Source organism: Pongo abelii, chromosome 7, assembly GCF_028885655.2.
Source record: "Pongo abelii isolate AG06213 chromosome 7, NHGRI_mPonAbe1-v2.0_pri, whole genome shotgun sequence".
Classification (NCBI taxonomy): Eukaryota; Metazoa; Chordata; class Mammalia; order Primates; family Hominidae; genus Pongo; species Pongo abelii.
Window position 1 is genome coordinate 41,661,611 of NC_071992.2, and position 26,523 is coordinate 41,688,133.

A 26,523-nucleotide genomic window follows, 5' to 3' on the forward strand; every position below is an offset into this window, starting at 1 on the left:
CAGGTACATCTCAGTCTGTGGTTTCAAAGGGTGCAGACTGTGAACCTTGGCTGTATCCACCTGGTGCTAACTCTCCAGGCTCCCAGAGTGCAAGAGCTGTGGTGGCATGGCTACCTCCACCTATAAGTCAAAGGATGCCTCAGAGAGACCCCACTAAGGCAATGCCCAGCAGAGACATAGGTGCTGGGCCACCCACAACACCCCAGAACTATAAAGCCAACAGGAAGGAGCACCTGGGAAAGCTGCATGCATGCATTTTCAATGTGTGAGAGCTGAAACATGGGCTGCACACAGCAAAGCTATTAGGGTGGTGCTACCCAAAGCCTTTGGGGCTCAAATCCCACCCCACTGTGTCTCGTGGGTGGGTCATGGAGTCAAAGATCATTTGCAGGCCTTAAGATTTAATATTGTTTGCTCTGTTGGGTTTTGCATTGGCTTGGGGCCTCCTATTCCCTTCTTCTTGACTCTTTCTTCTTTCTGAAATGGGAATGTCTGTCCTATGCCTGTCCCACCATTGTATCTTGGAGGCATATAACTTGTTCGATTTCATAGACTCACAGCTAGAAATGAATTTGCCGCAGAATAAATCTTGCCTTGAGTCTTACTCATATAATGTTTAGGTGAGATTTTGAAATTAGACTTTAAAGTTGATGATAGAACAAGTTAGGATTTTTTAGGACTATTTGGATGGGATGAAGGTATTTTGTACGTGAGAATGACATGAATTTTGGGAAACTAGGGGTGGAATGTTAGGGTTTGAATGTGTTCCTTCCAAAATTCAGGTATTAAAACTTAATGGCCAATGTGATGGTATTAAGGAATGGGACCATTTAGAGGTGATTAGTGCACGAGAACTTCTTCCCTTACCGATGAGATTAAGGCCCTTAGAAAAACAATGTGTAGCTTGCTCTTCTGTCTTCTGCCATGTGAGGATGCAGCAAGAAGACCCTCACCAGACCAGATGCTAGCAACTTGTTCTTGGACTTCTCCACTCCCAGAAATGTGAGGAAATAGATTTCTCTTTTTTATAATACCCAGTCTGTGTTATTCTTTTGTAGCAGGCCAAATGGACTAAGGCATAGGTTTTCAAGTAAATTTTTAAAATGATCTAAATTATCAAATTTCTTAGAATGAATTTGTAACACATTCTTTTATCTTTTAAAAACTGGTATATTTGTAGTATCAACATTTCTAATGTTCACCAATGATATTGGTGGAATATCCCTCTTTGCTCTTTAGTTGCATGTTATTATTTTGAACTTATTATTTCGAAAGAACTTTAGACTTACATGAAAGTTAAGAAACAGTAAAGATTATTTTCACAACTTCTCCTAAGTTAACCTCTTATATAATCATAATATAGTAATCAAAACATAAAAGTTAATGTTTCTACATTGTTAACTATTATAAAATTTTTGACATTTTTCCCACAAATGTCTTTTTCCTAATTCAGTCCTCAATTATAAGAGCCTACATTCCATTGAGTTCACATGTCTCTTTTTTCTACTCCAATCTGTGGCATTACTATGATCTTTGTCTTTCATGTACCTTGGCACGATTAGAGAATACGTGCCAGTTATTTTGTAGAAATGTTTCTCAGTTTGGACTTGCCTGAATTTTCTCGTGGTTACATTGAGAATCCATTTTATGTTTGACAAGAATATCCAAAAAAACCCTTTTCTTGTTAAGCTGTTGTTAAAGTAGTGTTGGTTTCATAAAACAAATGACAATGTCTGCCCTTTTCCTACATTCTGAATGATTTTTGTGCAAATGCCTTTACTTATTCTTTACTTATTATTTAAATATCCGTAACCATTAAGGTTTTTTTTTTTTGAGAGAGAGAGAGAGAGACAGGGCCTCACTCTCTCGTGCAGCCTGGAGTGCAGTGACAAAATCATAGCTCACTGCAATCTCGAACTCCTGGCCTCAACCAGTCCTCCTGCCTCATCCTTCCAAGTAGCTGGGACTACAGGCATGCACCACAAAGCCTGGATAATTTTTTAAAAATTTTTAAAGAGACGAAGTCTCACCATGTTGTCCACGCCTCAGTCTCCCAAAGTGTTGGGGTTATAGGTGTGAGCCACTGCACCTGTCCAACAATTAACCCATGTATTTCTTTATTAACCTGATATTTTAATGGGAAGGTTTAAAATTACAGAATCCACTTTAATAGTTATATGATTCTTTGAACTTTACCTTTGGCCATTTTGGCAAATGCCATTTTAAATAGTATTTTCAAATGTATTAAAATGTAATAAGTTATTGACATCAGTATTTTCACACTTTATTATCATCCTGTGATATTATAATCCTCTTTCATTCCTGATATTGGCAATTTATATCTTCTCTCTAACCTTTTATTCTTTTTAAAAGTATATATGTTTAAGATGTATACATCATGATGTTTTTATATACATAGTGTTACATTTTTATGGTAAAAGTACCTAAAATCTACTGTTTTAGCTAATTTTCAGTATATAAAACAATATTGTTAATTGTAGTTCTCGCTTTGTACATTAGGTCTCTAGACTTATTTATTCTACGTAACCCAAACTTTGTATCCTATGAATGCTGTTTCCACATTTCTCCCCACACTCAGCCCTCTGCCCCTTGACAACCACCTTTTCACTTTGTTTCCATGTATTTGAATATATTTGTTTTGTTTCGTTTAGATACCACATATAAGTGAGATCTCATGTATTATTTTCTTTTCTGTATCTGGCTTATTTCACTTAGCATAATGTCCTCCAGATTCATCCATGTTTTCACGAATGACAGGACAACCATTTTCAAGGCTTAATAATATTTCCACATGTGTATTATACATATGTATATACATAATATATAATCCATAAAATCTTAAGTCCCTTATATAAAATAGCATAGAATTTGCTCAAATCTACATTCTCCTATGTACTTTAAAACAGCCCTAGATTACTTATAATATCTAATACAATGCCTAAATATCATTTCATTCACATGGATTCAAAATAATACTTTCATGAAAAATAAAATTTCTTTTTCAGTATGATTATATGGGATCTGAAATGATGGCTGTAACACAAAAAATTGTCCAGGTTATCGGGCTTGTCAACACTGTAAGTTTTTACTTTTTCACATTTCCATTTTCATGAAAGTTTCTTTAATATAATTTGGGTTCTATCTTGGCCAATGAATAACTTAAATACTTTTTATTAGTTTAATACTCAAAATACTGGAACATTTTGTTTATTTTTTAATGTACCTTTTAAATGTAATAACTTGTTCTTTAAAAATGTACAATAAATCTTATTTTTAGATGTTTACTCAGTTCAAATTGACTGTTATACTGTCTTCCTTGGAATTGTGGTCAAATGAAAACCAGATTTCCACCAGTGGGGATGCTGATGATATATTACAAAGATTTTTGGCATGGAAACGGGACTATCTCATCCTACGGCCCCATGACATAGCATACTTACTTGTGTAAGCACAATGCTCTACATTAATAAAGATATCTGCATAAATAATTTTTTTAAATTGGTAATTTAGTGAATTTATCGTGTTCTTCAGTTTTTTCTAAGCCCCTTTGAAAGTGTTTAAGAATTAGTAGGCTTTGTCATAGAGGTGCTAGTGTACGTAAAAATATAATAAAAGTAACAATAATCAGATTTTTATTAGAATAGTTTGGAGTGTAAGTATTATTTCAAAAACCTGCATTTCATGAACTTCTATGATATTGACTTTACTACAGAAAACATATAATCCTTAGTTTATGAATGATGTAAAAACGGAGACTATTCAGTTAAAATTATTCATGATTAATACATTTCATGGCTACTTTTTACTAGGAGGGATTTGGGTTTTTTCTAATATTTAATATTTAAAAATGCTTATCTTTAGGACTGGTAAGATTGCTTCTTCCGCAAATTAAAAATTATTTTCTCTTTAACTTTTGGTAACCAAACTAAGTTGAATTTGAGCTAATAAAATTATATCCATTTTAGGAGCTATACAAGGAAATTACATTGGTATTAAAGTGAATTGATTAAAGTGAATGATTTTAGTATTTTGTATAGTTTATTAGATATTACCTAGTTTGAAGCTTTATATATTTGCAAAGTCATTTTTAAAATTTTATATAAAGAGGGTTTAATTTAATAAATAAGCTTACAAATTGTTTTGCATAACTATGTTAATAAAAAATTATAACAATGTAGTTACAGGAAACATCCTAAATATGTGGGAGCAACACTTCCTGGCACCATATGCGATAAAAACTATGATGCAGGTATTGCTACGGTATGTAATTTTTATTCTTCTTTACATCAGGATTTTTAGGCCTTATATTATATTTTATAAGTATTAATTTAAGTAGTTAAATAGTGTAAAACCACTTGATCTTTTTCTGTATGTGTATATTCATTATTATTATTTTATTGGGACAAAATTAATAGCATCTCAGAAAGTTTATTTATTTATAAAGTTCAAATACAAAAAATATTATGTGAACAAACCTTAGTGTAACCACTCACCAACTGGTCATAATGGACACGAACATTTGCTTTAGATTTTTAAATAAATAAAGCATTAGAGCAATGTTAAAGCCTCCTGCACATTTCCTCCAAGTTCAATAAATAGCAAAAATCATGAATTTGTGCTTGCAATTTTATGCATACTTTATGCTATTTTAATAAATATATGAATGCATAAATAATATATATTGTTTTTAGATATTGAAAATTTGTATGTGGATAAAACTGCTTCCTGCAAAATCTACAACCCTTAAATCATCTTTCTCAATTAGAAAATTTCTTCTTTGTAACCATATAACTCCATGTTCATTTCTTTTCAAAGAAAAGTTTTGTTGAAGTACAAAATATATTATATAGATAAAATTCCACAAGTCAAAGTATATAGCACAATTAATTTTTATCAAGTTTATGCATAGGTATAAACACTACAAAGACCAAAAAATAGAATATTATCAACACTTCAGAAGGTACTTGTGAATCATGCGTCCTCCCACTTATTACCCCTACCAAAGGAAACCACTATCCTGTTGCCTTTGTTTAATTTTACTTCTTTTTGAAGTTTATGTAAGCAGGACACAGTGTGTATTCTTGCCTGCTCTATTTTGCTCACTATTATGTCTATAACAATCATTTATGTTCTTATGAGTAGGAATGATTTGTTCATTCTTTTACTATGTATTTCTTAAAAATATGCGCATGAAGTTTCCTGACTCTTCAAATGTGAGTATTATCTATTGACTTCCTATTATTGAAGTTAGAATGTAACATCCTAATAGTTCATCATATCCATATTTCGACTCCTTCATTCCCCCTTTATAATTATATACCTCATTTGAATTGTGTCTTATTCCCTAATGAGCCAAGTAATGAACTAAGGTTAAATTGCCTTGATTGTGTGCCTTTTTGTTCTTCCTAAATTTAATAATTGCATTATATTGATTTGCGCAACAACTATTTAATAAAATTATACATTGCTTCTAGTTTTCTCCTTGTTTCAGAAATTCCTCTTTCCTTTCTTGGAGACATTCTGGAGAAATTGTCTGTTTTACCAATCTATATTACACTTGATGCATAGACAGGGTTGGAGAATTTTCAATCTGGTTTCCTTTGTATTATGTGTATCCCTCTTTCATATTTTGCTCATTTTGGTAGAAATAAGCTCCTATAATTTACTGACAAAGAAAAATGGGAAGTAAATTGTGTGAAAGTTATATGATAGACAAAATTTTAATTTTTTTATTCCAACTTTTAAATTCAAGGGTACATGTACAGGATGTGCAGGTTTGTTACCTAGTTAAAAGTGTGCCATGCTGTTTAGCTGCACATATCATTCCATCACATAGATATTAAGCCCAGCATCCTTTAGCTATTCTTCCTGATCCTCTCCCACCTCCCACTCCTCCAACCTCCAACAGGCTCCAGTGCGTGTTGTTCCCCCCATGTGTCCATGTGTTCTCATCATTCAGCTCCCACTTATAAGTGAGAATATGTGGTATTTGACTTTTTGTTCCTGCATTAGTTTGCTGAGGATAATGGCTTCCAGCTCCATCGATGTCCCTGCAAAGGACATAATCTCATTTCTTTTATGGCTGCAAAGTATTGCATGATGTATATGTACCACATTTTCTTTGTCCAGTCTATCTTGATGGCCATTTAGGTTGATTCAGTGTCTTTGCTATTGTGACTAGTGCTGCAATAAATAAATGTGTGCACGTGTCTTTATTACAGAATGATTTATATTCCTTTGGGTATATAGTCAGTAATGGGATTCATGAGTCAAATGGTATTTCTGCCTCTAAGTCTTTGAGGAATTGCCACACTGTCTTCCACAATGGTTGAACTAATTCACACTCCCATGAACAATGTAAAAGCATTCCTTTTTCTTTATAACCTCGCCAGCATCTGTTGTTTATTGACTTTTTAATAATAGCAATTCTGACTGATGTAAGATGCTATCTCATTGTGGTTTCAATTTACATTTCTCTAATGACCAGTGATGTTGAGCTTTTTTTCATGTTTGTTGGCCACATATTTTTTTTTTTTTTTATGAGAAGTGTCTGTTCTTGTCCTTTGTCCACTTTGTAATGGGTTTCTTTTTTCTTGTAAATTTGTTTATGTTCCATGTAGATGCTGGATAGTAGACCTTTGTCAGATGGGTAGATTGCAAAAATTTTCTCCCATTCTGTAGGTTGTCTGTTTACTCTGTTGATCATTTCTTTTGCTGTGCAAAAGTTCTTTAGTTTAATTAGTCAATTTTTGGTTTTGTTACACTTGCTTTTGGCATCTTTTTCATGAAATCATTGCCCATGCCTATGTCCCAAATGGTACTGCGTAGCTTGTCTTCCAGGGTTTTTTAGTTTGGGGTTTTAGATTTAAGTCTTTAATCCATCTTAAGTTTTGTATAAGGTGTAAGGAAGGGGTCCAGTTTTATTCTTCTGCTTATGGCTAGCCAGTTCTCCCAGCACCATTTATTAAATAGGCAATCCTTTCCCCATTGCTTGTTTTGTTCAGTCAGATGGTTGTATGTGTGTGGTCTTATTTCTGGGTTCTCTATTTTGTTCTATTGGTCTGTGTGTCTGTTCTTGTACCAATACCATGCTGTTTTGGTTACTGTAGCTTTGTTATATAATTTGTTGTACAGATTATTTCAACACCCAGGTATTAAGCCTGGTACCCATTAGTTATTCTTTCTGATCCTCTCCCTCCTCCTACCCTCCATCCTCTGATAGGCTTCAGTGTGTGTTGCTCCATGTGTCTAGGTGTCCATGTGTTCTAGGTGTCCATATGTTCTCATCATTCTAGGTGTCCATGTGTTCTCATCATTTAGCTCCCACTTATAAGTGAGAACATATGGTATTTGGTTTTCTGTTCCTGTGTTAGTTTGCTAAGGATAGTGACCTCCAGCTCCATCCATGTCCCTGCAAAGGACATAATCTCATTCTTTTTTATGGCTGCATAGTATTTAGAATGATTTATATTCCTTTGGGTATATACCCAGTAATGAAATTGCTGGGTCTAATAGTATTTCTCTCTTTGGGTCTTTGAGGAAACACCACACTGTTTTCAACAATGGCTGAACTAATTTACACTCTCACCTGCAGTGTATAAGTGTTCCTCTTTCTCCACAACCTCTCCAGCATCTGTTATTTTTTGACTTTTTAGTAATAGCCACTCTTACTAGTGTGAGATGGTATCTCACTGTGATTTTGATTTGCATTTCTCTAATGATCAGTTATGTTGAGCTTTTTCTCATATGATTGTTGGCCACATGTATTTCTTCTTTTGAAAAATGCCTGTTCATGTCCTTTGCCCAATTTTTATGGAGTTGTTAGTTTTTGTCTTCTAGTAAATTTCCTTAAGTTCCCTACAGATGCTAGATATTAAACCTTTGTCAGATGCATAGTTGGCAAAAATTTTCTCCCATTCTCTAGATTGTTTACTCTATTGAGAGTTTCTTATGCTGTGCAGAAGCTCTTTAGTTTAATTAGACCCCTTTTGTCAATTTTCGGTTTTGTTGCAATTGCTGTGGCATCTTCATAATGAAATCTTTGCCCCTGCCTATGTCCTGAATGGTACTGCCTAGCTTGTCTTCCAGGGATTTTATAGTTTTGGGTTTTAATTTTAAGTCTTTAATCCATCCTGAGTTAATTTTTGTATATGGTACAAGGAAGGGGCCCTGTTTCATTCTTCTGCTTATGGCCAGTTATCTCAGCACCATTTATTAAATAGAGAATTCTTTCCCCTTTGCTTGTTTTTGTTAGGTTTGTTGAAGGTCAGATAGTTGTAGGCCTGTGTTATTATTTCTGGGATCTCTATTCTGTTCCATTCGTCTAGGTGTCTGTTTTTCTATCAGTACAATGCTGTTTTGGTTACTATAGCCCTATAGTATAGTTTGAAGTCAGGTAGCAACCATGATGTCTCCAGCTTTGTTTTTTTGTTGTTTTCGTTTTTTGTTTGTTTTTTGCTTACAATTGCCTTTCTAGTCAGTCTCTTTTGTGGTTCCATAGGAATTTTAAGGTATTTTTCTCTAGTTCTGTGAAGAATGTAAATGGTAGTTTAATAGCAATAGTATTGAATCTATAAACTGCTTTGGGCAGCATGACCATTTTAACAATATTGATTCTTTCTGTCCACGAGCATGGGATGTTTTCCCACTTGTTTTTATCATCTCTGATTTCTTTGAACAGTGGTTTGTGATGCTCCTTGTAGAGATCTTTCACCTCCGTAGTTAGCTGTATCCTAGGTATTTTATTCTTTTTGTGACAATTGTGAATGTGAGTCCCTTTATGACTTGGCTCTTGGCTTGACTATTATTGGTGTATAGGAATACTAGTGATTTTTGCATATGATTTTGTGTTCTAAGACTTTGCTGAAATTGCTTATCAGTTTAAGAACTATTTGGGATGAGATTGTGGGGTTTCTAGAGATAGTATCATGTTATCTGCAAACAGGGATAGTCTGACTTCTTCTTTGGATGCCTTCTTTCTCTTGCCTGATTGCCTTGCTAGAACTTTCAATAGTATGTTGAATAGGAGTGGTTAGAGAGGGCATCCTTATCTAATGCCACTTTTGAGGAGATTTTCCTACTGTTCACTCTTTTGCACTGTTCTGATGACAACTTTGCTGTAATTCTTACCTTTTCCTCACTATGTAATGTATCTTCCCCATTCCTGGGCAGTTTTAAGATATATTACTTTGGGTTATGATATATTAGGGGGTCTGTATTAGATTTCCAGGACTGCCATAACAAAATACCACAAACTGAGCACTTAATCAACAGAAATGTATTGCTTCACAGTTCTGAATAAAATAGAGTTCTGAAATCAAAATGAACAGAGTGGTTCCTCTTGAGGGCTGTGAAAGACAATCTCTTCTCTGCCTTTGCCCTAGCTTCTGGTGTTTTGCCGGCAATCTTTGGCATTTCTTGGCTTATGGATGCATTACCCCAATATTTGCCTTTCTGTTCACATGAAGTTCTTTCTGTGTCTCTTTCACTGTATCTAAATACCTTCTTTTTATAAGAGCGCCATTTATACTGGAAGTGCAAGACCATATTTCCCTCTCTGATCTAGTATCAAAAGTCTAGCTTTTGGTTTTTGTATCTTGCCCCAAAACATAATGGTCAGCCTAGATAGCATTCCTCATATTCTGCTCTGGCTTTAACTCCTTTCAAATTCTGACACTGTAACTTTTAAACATATTTATTACAGGATAATAGGAAAGGATACTTATTAGTTTTTTTTTCATATTGCCAATTCTGTGTTTTCAGTCATATACATACAAACATGTACACAATCTTTTTTCTTTTAGCTATGCGTTACACAGATTTTCTAGTTATACATTTAAATTGATATAGAAAAATTAGACATGTTCTCAGATTTTTGTTTGTAATGATTAAAGAGCTAAGAAATATATCATTATTTATTTATCAAAGATAAATAATATGAAAAACACTTCGAGTCCACACTGTTAGCAAGCATTTTTTAATATCTTCTCACTTCATATTTATTTTTTGTTTTGTTTTGGTCTTTGAGACTGGGTCTCACTCTGTAGCCCAGGCTGGAGTACAGTGGTGCAATCAGCTCACTGCAACCCCAAACTCCTGGGCTCAAGTCATTCCCCTGCCTTCTCCCAAATAGCTGGGACTGCAAGTGTGCATCACCTTGCTGGCTATTTTTAATTTTTTTTTGTAGAGACGGAGTATCACTATGTTGCCCAGGCTGGTCTTGAATTCCTGGCCTCAAGCAGTCCTCCTGCCTTGGCTTCCCAAAATGCTGGGATTACAGGCCTAAGCCACTGCACCTGGCCCAAATTTCTTTACTGTGATTGTGTCTGGCTCTCTGGCTTCTGTCCTGTCATTTCTTCACTTTAGTCATTATACACAACTTTTCGGTAGGTCCCCATTCCAGCCCCCTATACATATACATAATGTTGGGTCATTTCCCATACTTTGTATCTCAGCCTAAATATAAATTTCACAAAGAAGATGTTCTAACTACCTTACTTAACTACCTTATTTTATACCCCTCCATAAAATTTTCTGTTGGAGTACTTTATTTTCTTAAAAGCATGTGTAACAATCTATTTTTACATAGAAAGTTTATTGCAGATTACTGTTAATTGTCTCTCTTTCTATAATATAAGTTATAGATGTGAACAAAGTCCTTTTTTTCATACATGCCACTATATTCCTACCATCTATCATAATGCCTGACACATGAGTACACTGAATTGATACCTATTCATTGGATGAATTGATTTAATGAGAAAGTGAAATAAATGTGTTGTATCAGAAATACCACCTGTTCAAAGCTATGGAATTTTGGCGTGCAAAATTTAAAACCAGAGACTATCATAGTTTGATTACTTGTTTCATGCTTCTTAATCAATAAATTAGGGCAGATAAATAAATGGCATACCAAAATAATTTTTGTGAAGTATGCTCAATATAAGAAGTATTAAAATAGAAAATATGATAGGAGTAAAAATATTTCAAGTTATTACTTGCTTTTGTTTTCACACATAATATTTTTCTCTTTCATGTCCTTTATTTTAGTATCCAGATGCAATGGGTTTAGAGGGATTTTCGGTTATTATAGCTCAACTGCTTGGCCTTAATGTAGGATTAACATATGATGACATCACTCAGTGTTTCTGTCTGAGAGCTACATGCATCATGAATCATGAAGCAGTGTAAGATGTTTTCTTAATTAATTTCACTTATATTTTTATAAGGTTGTTTCCAAAATGTGATGATGTTTTTAAACTTTTATATTCTACACCACATCAATGGCTAGAAAGTTATATCATGCTTGTAAAGTTATCACACAAAAATTCTGTATACTTAGGGATATATACTATAGATTGATCTATATCTGTGTCTGTGCACACACATACACATCACTGACATCGCATTCATATTCTTTCTTGTCATGCCCAACTTTTAAGCAGAGGTTTCAAAACTTAGTTGCTTTGTACCCATCTTAAACAAAAGTCTTATTTTGTAAACAATACTTTTAATTTTCAGTTGTTGGAAATTATATAGTCCAGGTAAAAGATAACTTCTGAGTCCATATCTATTTATGCACTAATTTTGTGTGAAGAGATTTTAGTGCCCAGTATTTGTAGATTTTTGCATGAGAGTGTCTTGCAAAAGTATGGTAATACTTATTCCTATTAAAACAAAGTATTTTAAAATAATAGAGACAATCTGATTAAATAACATTATTCTGTGTAATATTCCTCTTACTTTTTCATATTTGTTCTACAACAAATGACTATTAAAATAAGCTAAGGCATTTCTTTTTGCTCTTAAACTTCCAACTCTGAAACTTTAGAAACTATACATGTCTTTCCTTGGAGGCTTAAAGGACTACCCAGAACCTCTGTCATCTCAGATTTTGCTGTTTAAGTATTGCTATCTGAGACATGATTGTCTAACACAGTGCTATAGTGCTGTCTAATACATGATTGTCTACCATGGTGCTGTCCAATAGAAATAAAATGTGAGTCACATATGTAATTTTAAATTTTCTAGAAGCAACTAAACATAATTTTATGTTTTAATTAAGCAATTAAAAACAATTAAAACAAAATAATCAGGTGAAATTAATTGTGGTAATATATTTTAATGATATATTTTATGTAACCCAATAGATCCAAAATATTATCACTTTAACAAGTAACCAAAATGAAAATTGTTAATTGGTTATGTTCTATTCTAGTGTGTATGTATATTTGTGTTGGGTATGGATTGTGAGAGAAAGAACAGAGTCCAGGGTCACACCAATGTTATCAGCCTTAGCAACTGAAAGAATGGAGCATTCAGCAACTGAGAACAGACATGGTTGTCATAAGTAGTTCAATATCACATACAGTATATTTGAAATGTCTGTTGTGCATCTATTAGACATTTCTCCTAGATATATGTGGAAATATACATGTGAACATGTAAATAAAGATCTCCCCGGGACTTATATTTTAGTGTGAAATTTAGGTAATATGAGATGAAATTTTGAAAATAAAAATTAATGAAGCTTATTTTTACATAATGCAAAAGTGCTATATAGAAAAATATTGAAAGTAGAAGGAGAATGAAGAGGGGGCACAATTTAAGATAGTGTTGTCAAGAAAGATCTCTCTGGGAGGTAACATTTGAGCAGACATCTGACTGAAATGTGAAGGGGTGGCCTGCCCCTCCACACCTGTGGGATATCTTCTCAGGTGGGACGAGAGACTGAGAAAAGAAGTAAGACACAGAAACAAAGTATAGAGAAAAACAGTGGGCCCAGGAGACCGGCACTCCGCATACCAAGGACCTGCGCCGGCACCGGTCTCTGAGTTCCCTCAGTTTTTATTGATTATTATTTTCATTATCTCAGCAAGAGGAATGCGGTAGGAGAGCAGGGTGATAATAAGGAGAAAGTCAGCAAAAAAAAATCTGAGCAAAAGAATCTATGTCATAATTAAGTTCAAGGGGAGGTACTATGCCTGGATGTGCACGTAGGCCAGATTTATGTTTCTCTCCACCCAAACATCTCAGTGAAGTAAAGAATAACAAGGCAGCATAGCTGCCAACATGTCTCGCCTCCTGCCATAGGGCGGTTTTTCTCCTATCTCAGAAATGAACAAATGTACAATCAGGTTTTATACCGAGACATTCAGTTCCCTGGGGCAGGCAGGAGACAGTGGCCTTCCTCTATCTCAACTGCAAGAGGCTCTTTTACTAATCCACCTCAGCACAGACCATTTACGGGTGTCAGGCTGGGGGACGGTCAGGTCTTTGTCATCCCACGAGGCCATATTTCAGACTATCACATGGGGAGAAACCTTGGACAATACCCGGCTTTCCAGGGCAGAGGTCCCTGTGGCTTTTTGCAGTGCATTGTGCCCCTGGTTTATTGAGAGTAGAGAATGGCGATGACTTTTACCAAGCATACTGCTTGTAAACATTTTGTTAACAAGGCATGTCCTGCACAGCCCTAGATCCCTTAAACCTTGATTCCATACAGCACGTTTTTGTGAGCTCAAGGTTGGGGCAAAGTGGCTGGGGCAAAGTGGCTGGGGCAAAGTTACAAATTAACAACATCTCAGCAAAGCAATTGTTTAAGGTACAGGTCAAAATGGGATTTCTTATGTCTTCTGTTTCTACATAGACAGAGTAACAGTCTGATCTCTCTTTCTTTTCCCTACAAAATGAAGGAAGAAAGCTTGAACTATATAACAGAAGAGCACACTATGTAGAGGGAACAATAGACAGATGGTTAGATATAGAGATATGTAAATGCATAGCTATAGATACATAGATTTAATCACCATAACTTATTGCATTACTTTGATGAGAAAATAGGTTATTAATGCAATTTTTTTAGAGAATGTTAAAGATAAGCAATATTAAAATTTAATTATCATTGGTTGAATCCCTGCTAAAGTATAGATTTTGGGGTGGCCATCTTGTGATTTATATGATTGTGTATGGAGTGTTGTTTAGATGTGGTTTTGTTAGCAAGGTTTATTTGCCTGAGGAATATTATTTTATTTTAGGAGTGCCAGTGGCAGAAAGATTTTTAGCAACTGCAGCATGCACAACTATAGATATTTTGTTTCAAAATTTGAGGCTAAATGCCTTCAGAAGCTTTCAAATTTGCAACAATTACATCAAAATCAACCGGTGTGTGGTAATGGGATTTTGGAATCCAATGAAGAATGTGACTGTGGTAATAAAAATGTGAGTAACAAAGATTGAAACTCGAGCACAATTTTTATGTTTCTGATAAAACATAAGATATGTTTGTCATGGTATATATAAATGATATATGCAACTATGCCATTAATTTATAACTGAAATATGAGAAAGAGGATGAGTTAAGATGTATAAATCACATTCCCACAACTCTTAAATTGAGAAGGCAAATCTGTCACTAACACTAGTTTTGCATAACTGTTGTCAATCATGCTAGCAGATTGATTTTGAATATATTGGCTAAATGAAGTCCTTTTTATTATCCACATCTCAGTTCCTAACTCATTTGGCTTCATTCTCTATTTTCTCTACACTAAATATGATCCAAATTTTTCCCTATCTCTTGTTCTTGCAAGAATTGCTAGACATTATAATGAGGTTTTTAAATCCTTCTCAGACATTCCTGCATTTACAAATTTTTGGATGACCAAAATTTGTTTTATTTATTCATTTTAAAATATATGTGTACACCCAATTATAATTTCATCAATCAAATGTTCAATGAACATTATTTTCAACAGGTGAGATGACATACTTAATCTATTTTAAATATTATTGTCCTATAATATTTAATAATTTGTCTCTATTTCAATAAAGTTTCTTCATGATTTATCTCCCAACAGTTACATGAATTCCTCCTCCCTAAATAAACAGCTGTCACCACATTTTAACATACCATTAAATTCTCTCAATTTCTCTTAAGTCATCCTATATTTCACAAGGTAAAGCCTATATGTATGAGGCTGTGTGTATCTATATATGTGTATGTACACACACATATATCACACTTAAATGTATGTAGTACATATATAGTACACACACACATACATGTATGTATATATATACAAGTTTCCAATTATCTCATATTTTCCCATGCTGTCTTAGTTTTCTGAGAAGCTGTACTGTGCTCATCTTGCAGTCTCCTACCCCTAAATATGGTATCATTTACCTGCCAATAAATACTAGCTATTTTTTATGAAGCATAAAATAAAGCAAGATAATCTGGGTCTAGGTTTTCACATTTTGAGTTTCTACAACTATAGAATGTAGGCAGATTGACACTAAGAGCAGATATAGCCAGTGTCCCATCAGTATTCCCTTTATATTTGCTGTTCCGGCAGTATTTTTGTTTCAAGTACCAGAGACTATCTGCTGGAGTGTGCCTCCTGTTACCTCAGTGGTATGTGCATCCATTAGCAGGGTGGGCTCAATGTGCTTGGAAACTAATGATCAGCCATCAGATAATTATGATGGTCAGTCCCAGATTCCTTTCTCTTTGTGAGGAAATTCTCTGAGGCATTTTCTACATCATAGTTCTTTAACTGTGGCCAGTTGGTTAAATCCAGCTGCCGCCTGCCTCTTCTTGAAAATGAAGTTTTATTGAAATACAGCCATGCCCATGTGTTTGAATGTTGTCCGTGCTGCTTTTGTGCTATAATAGCAGACGTAAATAGTTGCAACAGATACTATATGACAAGTAAGTCTGGAAATAGTATTTGGTTTTTTACAGAAAATGTTTGTTAATCAAAAGGGAATTTAGAGAGTAATTTGAACTGTATGAAAGTTAAATGAAATGAAAACCAAGACATTTCAGAAAGATTCTATACAGAATCTGTGATAACACTCCTGACATCAGAGGCCCTGAAACACCATTACAGTTATCACAGATTCTATATCCAGTCACTTTGAAAAACAATTGTAGGCTTTTTGTAAAATAAATAAAGTTGTAAGTTTCTACTAATAGCAGTGAAGAAAAAATTTCTTATGCAATACTAAGAATACTAAGAAATAAAAGGTATCAAATTCAGAAAAGAAGTTAAATTGTCTCTGCAGATGACTTGATCATATATATAGAAAACGCTAGTGTCCAACAAAAATTTACAACTAATAAATTCAGTAAAGTTGCAGGATACAAAATCAATATACAAAAATCAGTAGCTCTTCCTACACTAACAACAAACTGTATGAAAAAGAAATCAAGAACACAGTCTCATTTACAATATCTACAAAAAATAAATACTTGGGAATAAATTTAACCAACGAGATGAAAGATCTGTATACTGAAAACTATAAAGCATTGCTGCAGGAATGAAAGGAAATAAATTAATGGAAAGATAAACCATGTTCAGGAACTGGAAAAATTAATATTGTTAAAATATCTATAGTGGCTAAAGTGATCTACATATTCAATGTAATCTCTATAAAAATCCCAATAACATTTTGCACGAAAATAGAAAAACAATTTTCAAATTTGAAGGAGTGGCCTGCCCCTCCACACCTGTGGGCGTTTCTCGTCGGGTGGAATGAGAGACTTGAGAAAAGAAAGAGACACAGACAAAGTATAGAGGAAGAAAAGTGGGCCCAGGGGACTGGTGCTCAGCATACGGAGGACGCGTGCCGGCACCAGTTTCTGAGTTCCCTCAGTATTTATTGATCATTATCGGACATTTCTCGGAGAGGGGGATGTGGCAGGACAATAGGGTAAGAGTGGAGAGAGGGTCAGCAGGAAAACATGTGAACAAATGTCTCTGCATCATAAACAAGGTAAAGAAAAAAGTGCTGTGCTTTTGATGTGTATATACATAAACATCTCAATGCCTTAAAGAGCAGTATTGCCACCAGTATGTCTCACCTCCAGCCCTAAGGCAGTTTTCTCCTATCTCAGTAGATGGAATATACAATTGGTTTTTACACCAAGACATTCCGTTGCCCAGGGACAGCAGGAGACAGATGCCTTCCTCTTATCTCAACTGCAAAGAGGCCTTCCTCTTTTACTAATCCACCTTAGCACAGACCCTTTATGGGTGTCGGGCTAGGGGACGGTCAGGTCTTTCCCTTCCCACGAGGCCATATTTCAGACTATCACATGGGGAGAAACCTTGGACAATACCTGGCTTTCCTAGGCAGAGGTCCCTGCAGCCTTCTGCAGTGTATTGTGTCTCTGGGTACTTTAGATTAGGGAGTGGTGATGACTCTTAACAAGCATGCTGCCTTCAAGCATTTGTTTAACAAAGCACATCCTGCACAGCCCTTAATCCATTTAACCTTGAGTTGACACAGCACATGTTTCAGAGAGCACAGGGTTGGGGGTAGGGTTACAGATTAACAGCATCTCAAGGCAGAAGAATTTTTCTTAGTACAGAACAAAATGGAGTCTCTTATATCTACTTCTTTCTACATAGACACAGCAACAGTCTAATCTTTCTTTTCCCCCCAAAATTTATAAGAAACCACATAAGACCTTAAAACCCAAGCAATTCTGAGTGAAAAGAGCAAAGTTGGAGGCATCATGATACCTGACTTCAAAATACACTACAAAGCTATAGTAATCAAAACAGCATGATAATGACATAAAAACACATAGACCAATGAAACAAAGAGCCCAAAAATAAATTGACACATTTATAGTCAATTGATTTGTGACAATAAAGCATGTTTACTAACTATCCAGTTTACTAACTGGATATTCACATGTAGAAGAATAAAATTAGACCCCTGTCTCACAAAATATAAAAAACCAGTGCAAAATGGACTAAAGACTTAAAACTAAGACCTGAAACTATAAAATTATTAGAAGAAAATATAGGAAAAAGCTCCACAACATTGGATCTGGCAATGATTCATAAATATCACACCAAAAACACAGACAGCAAAAGCAAAAATATAGAAATGGAATTATATCTAACTAAAAATCTTCTACACAGCAAAGGAAACAGTCAACAGAATAAAGAGAGAACTTAAGGAATTGGAGGAAATATTTGCGAACTGTACATCTGATAAAAGGTTAATATAAAAATATATAAAGAACTCCAACCACTCAATAGCAGGAAAACAATCCAGTTAAAAATGGGCAAAGGACCTGAATAGACATTTCTCAAAATAAGACATACAAATGGACAACAGGTATATGAAAATAAGCTCAAAATCACTAATAATCAGAGTAATTCAAACTAAAATCAGAAAGAGATATTACCTCACACCTGTCAGAATACTATCATCAAGATAGATGAATGGTAACAGATGTTGGTAAGGGTGTGGAGTAAAGGAAAGCTTTGCACACTATGATGGAAATATAAATTAGTACAGCCATTACAAAAACAGTATGGAGGTTCATCAAAAACTTAGAACTTCATATAATCCAGTGATCCCATTACTGGGTATATATTCAAAGGAAATAATAGCAGTATGTTGAAGAGATGTCTGCACTTTCATTTTAATTTCAGCCTTGTGTACAATAGCCAAGGAATCAACCTAAGTGTCTATCAATAAATGAATGGATTAAAAATCTGGTAGAGATACACAATGGACTACTACTCAGACTTTTTTAAAAGAAAAAATTCCTGTAGTGGGTGACAACCTGGATGAACCTGGAGGACATATGTTGAGTGAAATAAGGAAGGCATAGAAAAACAAATACATCATCTTCTCACTTATTGTGGAATCTAAAAATGTGAAACTCATACCAGCAAGGAGTAAAATGGTGCTACCAGGGGCTGGGGGTGGGAAACTGGGGTGATGGTAGTCAAAGGATACAGAATTTAAATGAGATAGGAGGCATAAGTTCATGGTGACTATGGTTAATAAAGATGGATTGTATACTTGAAAATTGCTAAGAAAATAGATTTTAAGTGTTTTCACCACAAAATAATCACAAGTTTGTGTGGCAATGCATGTGTTAATTAGCTTGAGTTAGCCATTTTAGAATGTATACATGTATCAAAACATCATGCTGTACATCATTAATATGTAAAATTTTTGTTGATTTTTTAAAAAATGTATTTTTAAAAAAAACAACAATAATGGTCATTAAAGTTGAAATATCACTAAAGATCTATACAGATATTAAAAAATGGTAAGATGATATCATGCACATTATATAAGTAAACAACAATCAGATAAAATTGACAAATTATCCTAAAATTGTATTTATAAACACCAACATGAGTTGATATTTAAAAAGTGAATAAATAGCCTTAAAAGAAATCATATCTATAATTTCACAACCTCTCATCAGAGAGAAGTTCATGCCACATGACTCTACAAATAATTATTTAAAAGTTAAGGAATTCTACTGATTTTAGACTTAGGAAAAAACCTAATATGCCCTAACTTCTTTGAGGATAAAATAATCTTGATGCAAAAATCTGATGAGGATATTTCAAGAATAGTTTTCATGTGTTTTTAATTGATATATCATAGTTGTACATATTTTGGGGGTACATGTTATATTTTGATACATGTATACAATGTGAAATGTTCAAATCAGGGTAACTGGGATATCTTTTCTTTGTGTTGGGAACATTACAATTCTTCTCTTCTAGCTATTTTAAAATATGCAACAAATAATTTTAAACTATAATTTACTTATTGTGCTATTGAACACTAGAACTTATGTTTTCTATTTAATTGTATTTCTGTACCCATTAACCAACTTCTATTCATCCCACTTTCCTTCCCAGCCTCTGGTAACAACCATTCTACTCTCTGCCTTCATGAGATCCACTTTATATGCTTCCACACATGATTGAGAACATGCGATATTTGCCTTCTTGTGTCTGACTTATTTCACTTAAGATAATGTCCTCCAGTTACATCCATGTTGCTGCCACCGACAGGATTTCATTCTTTTTTTTTTTTTGGAGACAGAGTCTCGCTGAGTCACCCAGGCTGGAGTACAGTGACGTGATCTCAGCTCACTGCGAGCTCCGCCTCCCGGGTTCACGCGATTCTCCTGCCTCAGCCTCCCGAGTAGCTGGATCTCCTGACCTGGTGACCCACCCGCCTTGGCCTCCCAAAGTGCTGGGATTACAGGCGTGAGCCACCGCACCTGGCCGATTTCATTCTTTTTATGGCTGAATAATGTTCTATTGTGTATATAAACCACGTTTTCTTTTTCCATTCATTTGTTGATGGGCTCAGGTTGATTCCACACCTTGGCTATTGTAAATAGTGCTGCAATAGACATGAGAGTGCAGATATCTTTTCAGTATACTGATTTCCTCTCTTTTGGTTGTATATCCAGCAGTAGGATTGCTGGATCATGTGGTAGTTCTATTTTTTGTTTGTTGAGGAAGCTTCATACTACTTTCCATAATAACTATAATACTTTAGATTTCCATTAACAGTGTGCAAGCGTTTCCCTTTCTCAGCATCCACATTAGCATTTGTTACTTTTGGCATTTTTTGATAATAGCCATTCTAACTGGGATGAGATGATATCTCATCGTGGGTTTGATTACTATGTCCCTGATGATAACTGATGAACATTTTCTTCATATATCTGTTGTCATTTGAATGTCTTATTTTGAGAAGTGCAGGGGATTTTTCTCCATTTTTAAACTGGATTATTTGGTTTTTGCTATTTGGTTGTTTGAGTTCCTTATATACTTTTATATTAAGCTATTATCAAATGTGCAATTGGCAAATATTTTCTCCCATTCTTTAGGTTGTGTCTTCACTCTGTTAATTGTTTCATTTGCTGTACAGAAGCTTTTTAGCTTGATGTAATTCCATCCATTTTTACTTTTTTTCCCTCTGCTTTTGGTCTTGCTTAAAAAAAACTTAGCCCAATTTCCTGTAGTGTTTCCACAATGTGTTCTTCTAGTAGTTTCATATTTTCAGGTATTACATTTAAGTCTTTAACTCACTTTTAGTTAATTTTTGTAAATGGTGAAAGATGGAGATCTAGTTTCATTCTCTTGCATATAGATATTTCATTTTCCCAGTGCCATTTATTAAAGAGACTGTTCTTTTCCCAGTGTATGTTGTTGGATATGTCCATCCATATTTCTCATGAACACAAAATGTTCACTAAATGATTAACAAATTGAAAATAATGATACAACATATACATAAACAGTAACATTATGTTCTGTTGTTGGGGATATTGTGGTTTATTTACAGAATGTAAAAAAAGTGATCAACTCAATGGATAGATAACAAATTTTGAGAAAAAAAGGAAAAGAGGGAAACTCACTATATTTAAGAAAGGGTATCTGTAAAATCTACAGTTAACATCATGCATAATAGTTGTTCTCCCTGAGGTCAGAAATGAGGCAGTGATATCTGCTGTCATCTTTCACACTTATTACTGAATGTGATAAACTAGCCACCAAAGCAACAAAAAGAAAATGCATAATAGTCGGAAGAGAGGAAATTTAGCTTTCATTATTTATAATCATATCATTGTATGCATGAAACCCCAAAATAATCTAGAAATAAATTATTTGCACGTATAAATGAATTTATCAAGGTCACTTGTTTCATAGTCAATTCATAAAAATCAAATATTTCTTTATAAATGATTAGAAGAAAAAAATTTAAAACAACAGCATCTACAGTAATACCCAGGAACATGAAATACTTAGAAATATATATAATAAAACATGTATAAGACTACAAAATAAAAAACTGCAATTCGTTAGGAGAAAAATTATGGGACTACTTAATCAATGTAAGGATATATCATGTTTTAAAATTAGAGGAATTAATATTGCTAAGATGTAATTTTTTGTCCAAATTCATCATCCCCAAGTGCAATTCCAATTCATATGCTAGCAGGAATTGTGTTTGTATATGTGTTGGTGTATGTAAATAGACAAGCTGATTTTAAAGTTTAAATGGAAACATGAAAGGCACAAAGCTAGCCAAGGTGATCTTGAACAAAAAAACAAATTTGGTCCTCTGAAATTTTCAGAAATCTATTTTCATTATAAAATTATAGTTATTAAGGCAGTATGGTATATGTGCCTGGACAGACACAGACAAATGAAACAGAATGGAATCTAGAATACACCTACATAAATGTAGTTACTGTTTTGTGACAAAAAGGACAGAGGAATGCAGTGTAGAAAGGATGCCTTTACAAAAAATGATGCTGGGACAATTCAATATACATAAGAAATAGTCTTTACCTATTTGGTTTATATATAGAACCTAATTCCAGATATATTGTTGATAAATGTGTAAAGGTAAGAAAAACACAAAACAAAGTATAAAACATAAGTGAATATGTAGTCTAATAATTTTCTCTAAATTTCAAAATTACCTAATATTTACAAATTAGATTTTGATAAAATAAAATATCAGATAAGAGATTTAAAGGGTAGATTATACAACAGGAGATTGTTTTCTCCACATAAATGTGACAGAAGATATGTACTCAGATAAAGAATACATATAAATCAATAAGAAAATGACAGACTTTCAGACAGAAGAATTGACCTAATTCTTAAACAGAAACTTTCAAAGTGGATATACTAATCACTAATAAATTTGTGAATCGATGCTCAACATCCCAAAATGCAGATTGAAAGCATAATTTGAAAACAACAAAACACCATCAGAATGGCGAAGAAGAAAAAATTGGTGAGGATGAGTAGCTATTAGGCACTACTGTTGGTAGTGAAAATTGGCACGAGTGAAAAGTGCTATTTTATTGTAAAGTTGAACACATACATAACTGTGATCCAGAATTTCACTCTTAGGTATATATAAAACATAAAACATTCATATCGTAATAGCAAAGAAAAGAAAGCAGAGAAATAGCCCAAATATTCTTCTTCAGCAGAATGAAAAACAAATTGTGCTATAATGATAAAATAAAGTATGCTGCACAAAACCAAGTGGTTGAATTCAATAAACATTATTTTGAGCAAGATAACCTAGACCAAGAAAATCATAGTAAGTTAAAAAAATAAAACTATTATAGACTGTTAAAAGTCAAGATCATATTTCTCTTTATTGGTTAGTAGTCACTAAAAAGGTTTTTGTTTGTTTGTTTTTGTTTTTTGAGACAGCTTTGCTTTTACCATCCAGGCTGGAGTGCAGTGGCTTGATGTCAGCTCACTCTAACCTCCGCCTCCCAGGTTCAAGTGATTCTCCTGCCTCAGCCTACCAAGTAGCTGGGATTACAGGTGCCCGCCACCATGCCTGGCTAATTTTTTTTTTGTATTTTTGGTACAGATGGGATTTCGCTATGTTGCCCAGGCTGGTTTTGAACTCCTGGACTCAAGTGATCCACCCGCCTTGGCCTCCCAAAGTGCTGGGATTACAGACGTGAGCCACAGTGCCTGGCCTAGTTAGTAAAAAGGAGTTTAAGGGAACATCTCAAGACTTGATGACACTGTTCACATTGTTTTGGGGAAACGTCAATCTCTTCTAGAAGTGTATTCAACATATAACTTTAGATATGTTAATTTTAAAGGTAAACAGTACATCTAAAAAGTAATATATTGGAAATTGTATTTTCAATGAAAAAGACATGAAAGAACAGTCTTTATCGTCTTAAAAATGAGAAGAGAGGAAAAGCAAAACAAAAAACCTACGATACCTCATAAATATTAAAAATATAATGATGTCATAGTAAGAACATAACATGTCAGGAATAGACATAACTGTTAAAAGGTTATATTTTCCTATTAAATGAGAGACACTTGTATTATAAAATATCCAGCTGTATGCTCTTTACATTTCCTTATCTACAGTAATCAAAACACATAGGGAATTGTTTTGGGAATCTTTGAGCTGAGATTACCAATGGCACTTTTGCTGATGCAAATTAATAATTCGTTGCTTTTTATTAACTAAGTGAAATGAAACATTTATAAATCAAAGAAAAAGAATCTATGGCAAATTCCTTAAATTGTTTTATTAATATAATTGTGGTAGGCAGAATATTGTCCTCTTGAAGTTGCCCCCATCTCATCCTTGAACGTGTGTGCATGTTATTTCACATGGCAAAAGGAACTTCACAGATGTGATTAAGTTAAAGACCTTGTGGTGGAGGCAATATACCACATTATTCAGATGCATCCAATTGCTCAGATTTTTTAAAGCAGAAGAAGAAAAGCTGATAGTGATGTGCTATGACAAGAATTTGACTTCCCTTTACTGGCTTTAAAGATAGAGGAAAAAAAACATGAGCCGAGGAATTCGATTGGCCTTCTAGGAGCTGAAAAAGGCAGGAAAATAGATTCTACCAGAAAGCTTCCAGAGAAGAACGCAAGCCCACCAACACCTTGAGTTTTAGCTCATTGGACTTCTACACTACAGAAGTTTAGATCATATGTTTGTATTGTTTTAAACCACTAAGTTTGTGGAAACCTGTTAAAGTAAGAGGAGACAAACACAATTATACTAAGTAATAAGTGGGTTATTTACGCTGGTTTCTTAGTTTACCACTGCTGAGATCTCTTTCCCAGAAATCTAAGTAAAAATAACACTGCATTAGGGAGGGTTGAAAACGCAATAATGCTTCTGGAGAGCACCTTACATGCCCCTCTTCATTATAACCTGAATGTTGGAGGGCAGATGTTCCATTACAACTTTTCTTATTTGAGTTGTGGAGAGGAGTACTTCCTATATTCTCTAATTAACATTTTAAAATAATGTATTTTTCAAAATTGAGAACAAGATGAATGATAAATGTAAAGAACACTTCACATTTCCAACTTGATCTCTTGCTAGAAAACATTTAAAATAGTTTTGGGAAATGAGAATGTCTAAGTCTTAATATAGAATGCCTCAGGGAAATTTGAGACAATTATAATGTGTGACTGATTTTTAAAATAACCCATAGAATTTTGAAAATTACGTATATTCTTTTTTCATTATAAAGTTCCCTTGCTATTAGATTATGCTTTTTAGTGACTGTTGTTATACATTATCTGATAATTGATTAGTTGTTTGATAGCTAAAATAATTGATTGGATTTTTACACGGAAAATGACCTACGAAGTCTTAATTTTCAAACATATTTTCTAAGGATCTGCTAGTATTGGAATGAATAATTTTTTTAAAAAAACAAGCAAATACACAAAAAAGCAAGTATGTGTGTGATATATTATGATAGAAAACCAAATTATAAACATTGAACAGTATATAAGCGATAGCAATTACTAAAAATGTAAAAACTAAGAAGATGGGCAATATAGTGAACTTAATATAACCAATGAGGTGTCTCTGAACTATATAAAACAAAATACATGGAATATGCACATATCCATCCATGGAATATGCACCCTGAAATATATAAAACAAAATACATGGACTATGCACTTGTCCATAGTCCATAAGGCTTTAATATACCTCTTTCAGGCTATCAAACAACTAATAAATTGTCAGATAATGAATAACAACAGTCACTAAAAAGCATAATCTAATAGCAAGGGAACTTTATAATCAAAAAAAGAATATACATAATTTTCAAAATTCCATGGGTTATTTTAAAAATCAGTCATGCATTAGATCATGCTGAAAATAATTATAGATACCAAAAAATCTGAAAATAAACATATATTCCTACAACATAATAAAGCTGGATATTAACCTAAAACACGTTGTCCCTGAAAATCCATCTGCAAAGAAAAAGAAATGCTTTATTTTTAAAGACATTTAAACTGGGGGGAGGGGTGAAGTCTCGAGTTTTTGTATGTGACTGAAGTTTTTATCAGTATACAATAATTTATTTTAACTATAAGATATTTTATGTAAGCCTTATGATAACCACAACACAAAAACTATGGCAGGTGCACAAATGAGAAAGGAATTAAAACTTAACACAAAAGAAAATCACCAAATCACAAGGAGAAACAACAAGAGAAGAAGAACAAAAGATCTACAAAACAACCAAATAACAACTAAAAAAATGGCAGTAGTCAATTCTTGCCTATAAATAGTTACTTTGAATATAAATGGATTAGATTATTGAATCAGAAGACACAGAGTGGCTGAATGGATCTTTTAAAAAGATTAAATTATATGCTACATCCAGGAGCCTAGCTTTAGCTTTAAGGACCCACATAGGCTGGAAGTAAAGGAATGGAAGACTATATTTCATGCACATAGTAACCGAAAAAGAACTGGGACAGCTATATTAATAACAGATAAAGTAGACTTCAAGTGGAAAACAGTCACAAGAAACAACAAAATACTTAATGAAAATGGTACAATTCATCAAGAATACGTAACAATTGTAAATGCACCCAATACTGAAGTACCTAAGTATATAAGGTAAATATTAACAGACATTAAGGGAGATATAGATGGCAATACAATATAATAGGAGAGGATTTTAATACTCCACTTTCAACAATGGACATATCAACCAGACAGAAAATTAACAAGAAAGTACTGGAAAAGCTATTTTAAAAGAATAATATGAACATTCCAGTCCTGTAATTAGGAAAATATAAAATAAGCATTAAAAAGTAGTAATTCTAATCAATAATAGCAAATGCAAACATTTATAATCTGTGAAATATTAAT

General features: G+C 33.8%; 1 protein-coding gene across 2 annotated transcripts in view; it reads left to right on the forward strand.

Moving 5' to 3' along the window:
- LOC100434416 (disintegrin and metalloproteinase domain-containing protein 18) overlaps nt 1-26,523 on the forward strand; it is a 155,768-nt gene that overhangs the window by 48,706 nt on the left and 80,539 nt on the right. For both annotated transcript variants that reach the window (XM_024251201.3, XM_054561496.2), the window contains exons 8-12: nt 3,027-3,098; nt 3,299-3,465; nt 4,200-4,281; nt 11,071-11,207; nt 14,058-14,241. In XM_024251201.3, coding sequence (XP_024106969.3) covers nt 3,027-3,098; nt 3,299-3,465; nt 4,200-4,281; nt 11,071-11,207; nt 14,058-14,241 — 642 coding nt within the window. The remainder of the gene's footprint in view (nt 1-3,026; nt 3,099-3,298; nt 3,466-4,199; nt 4,282-11,070; nt 11,208-14,057; nt 14,242-26,523) is intronic.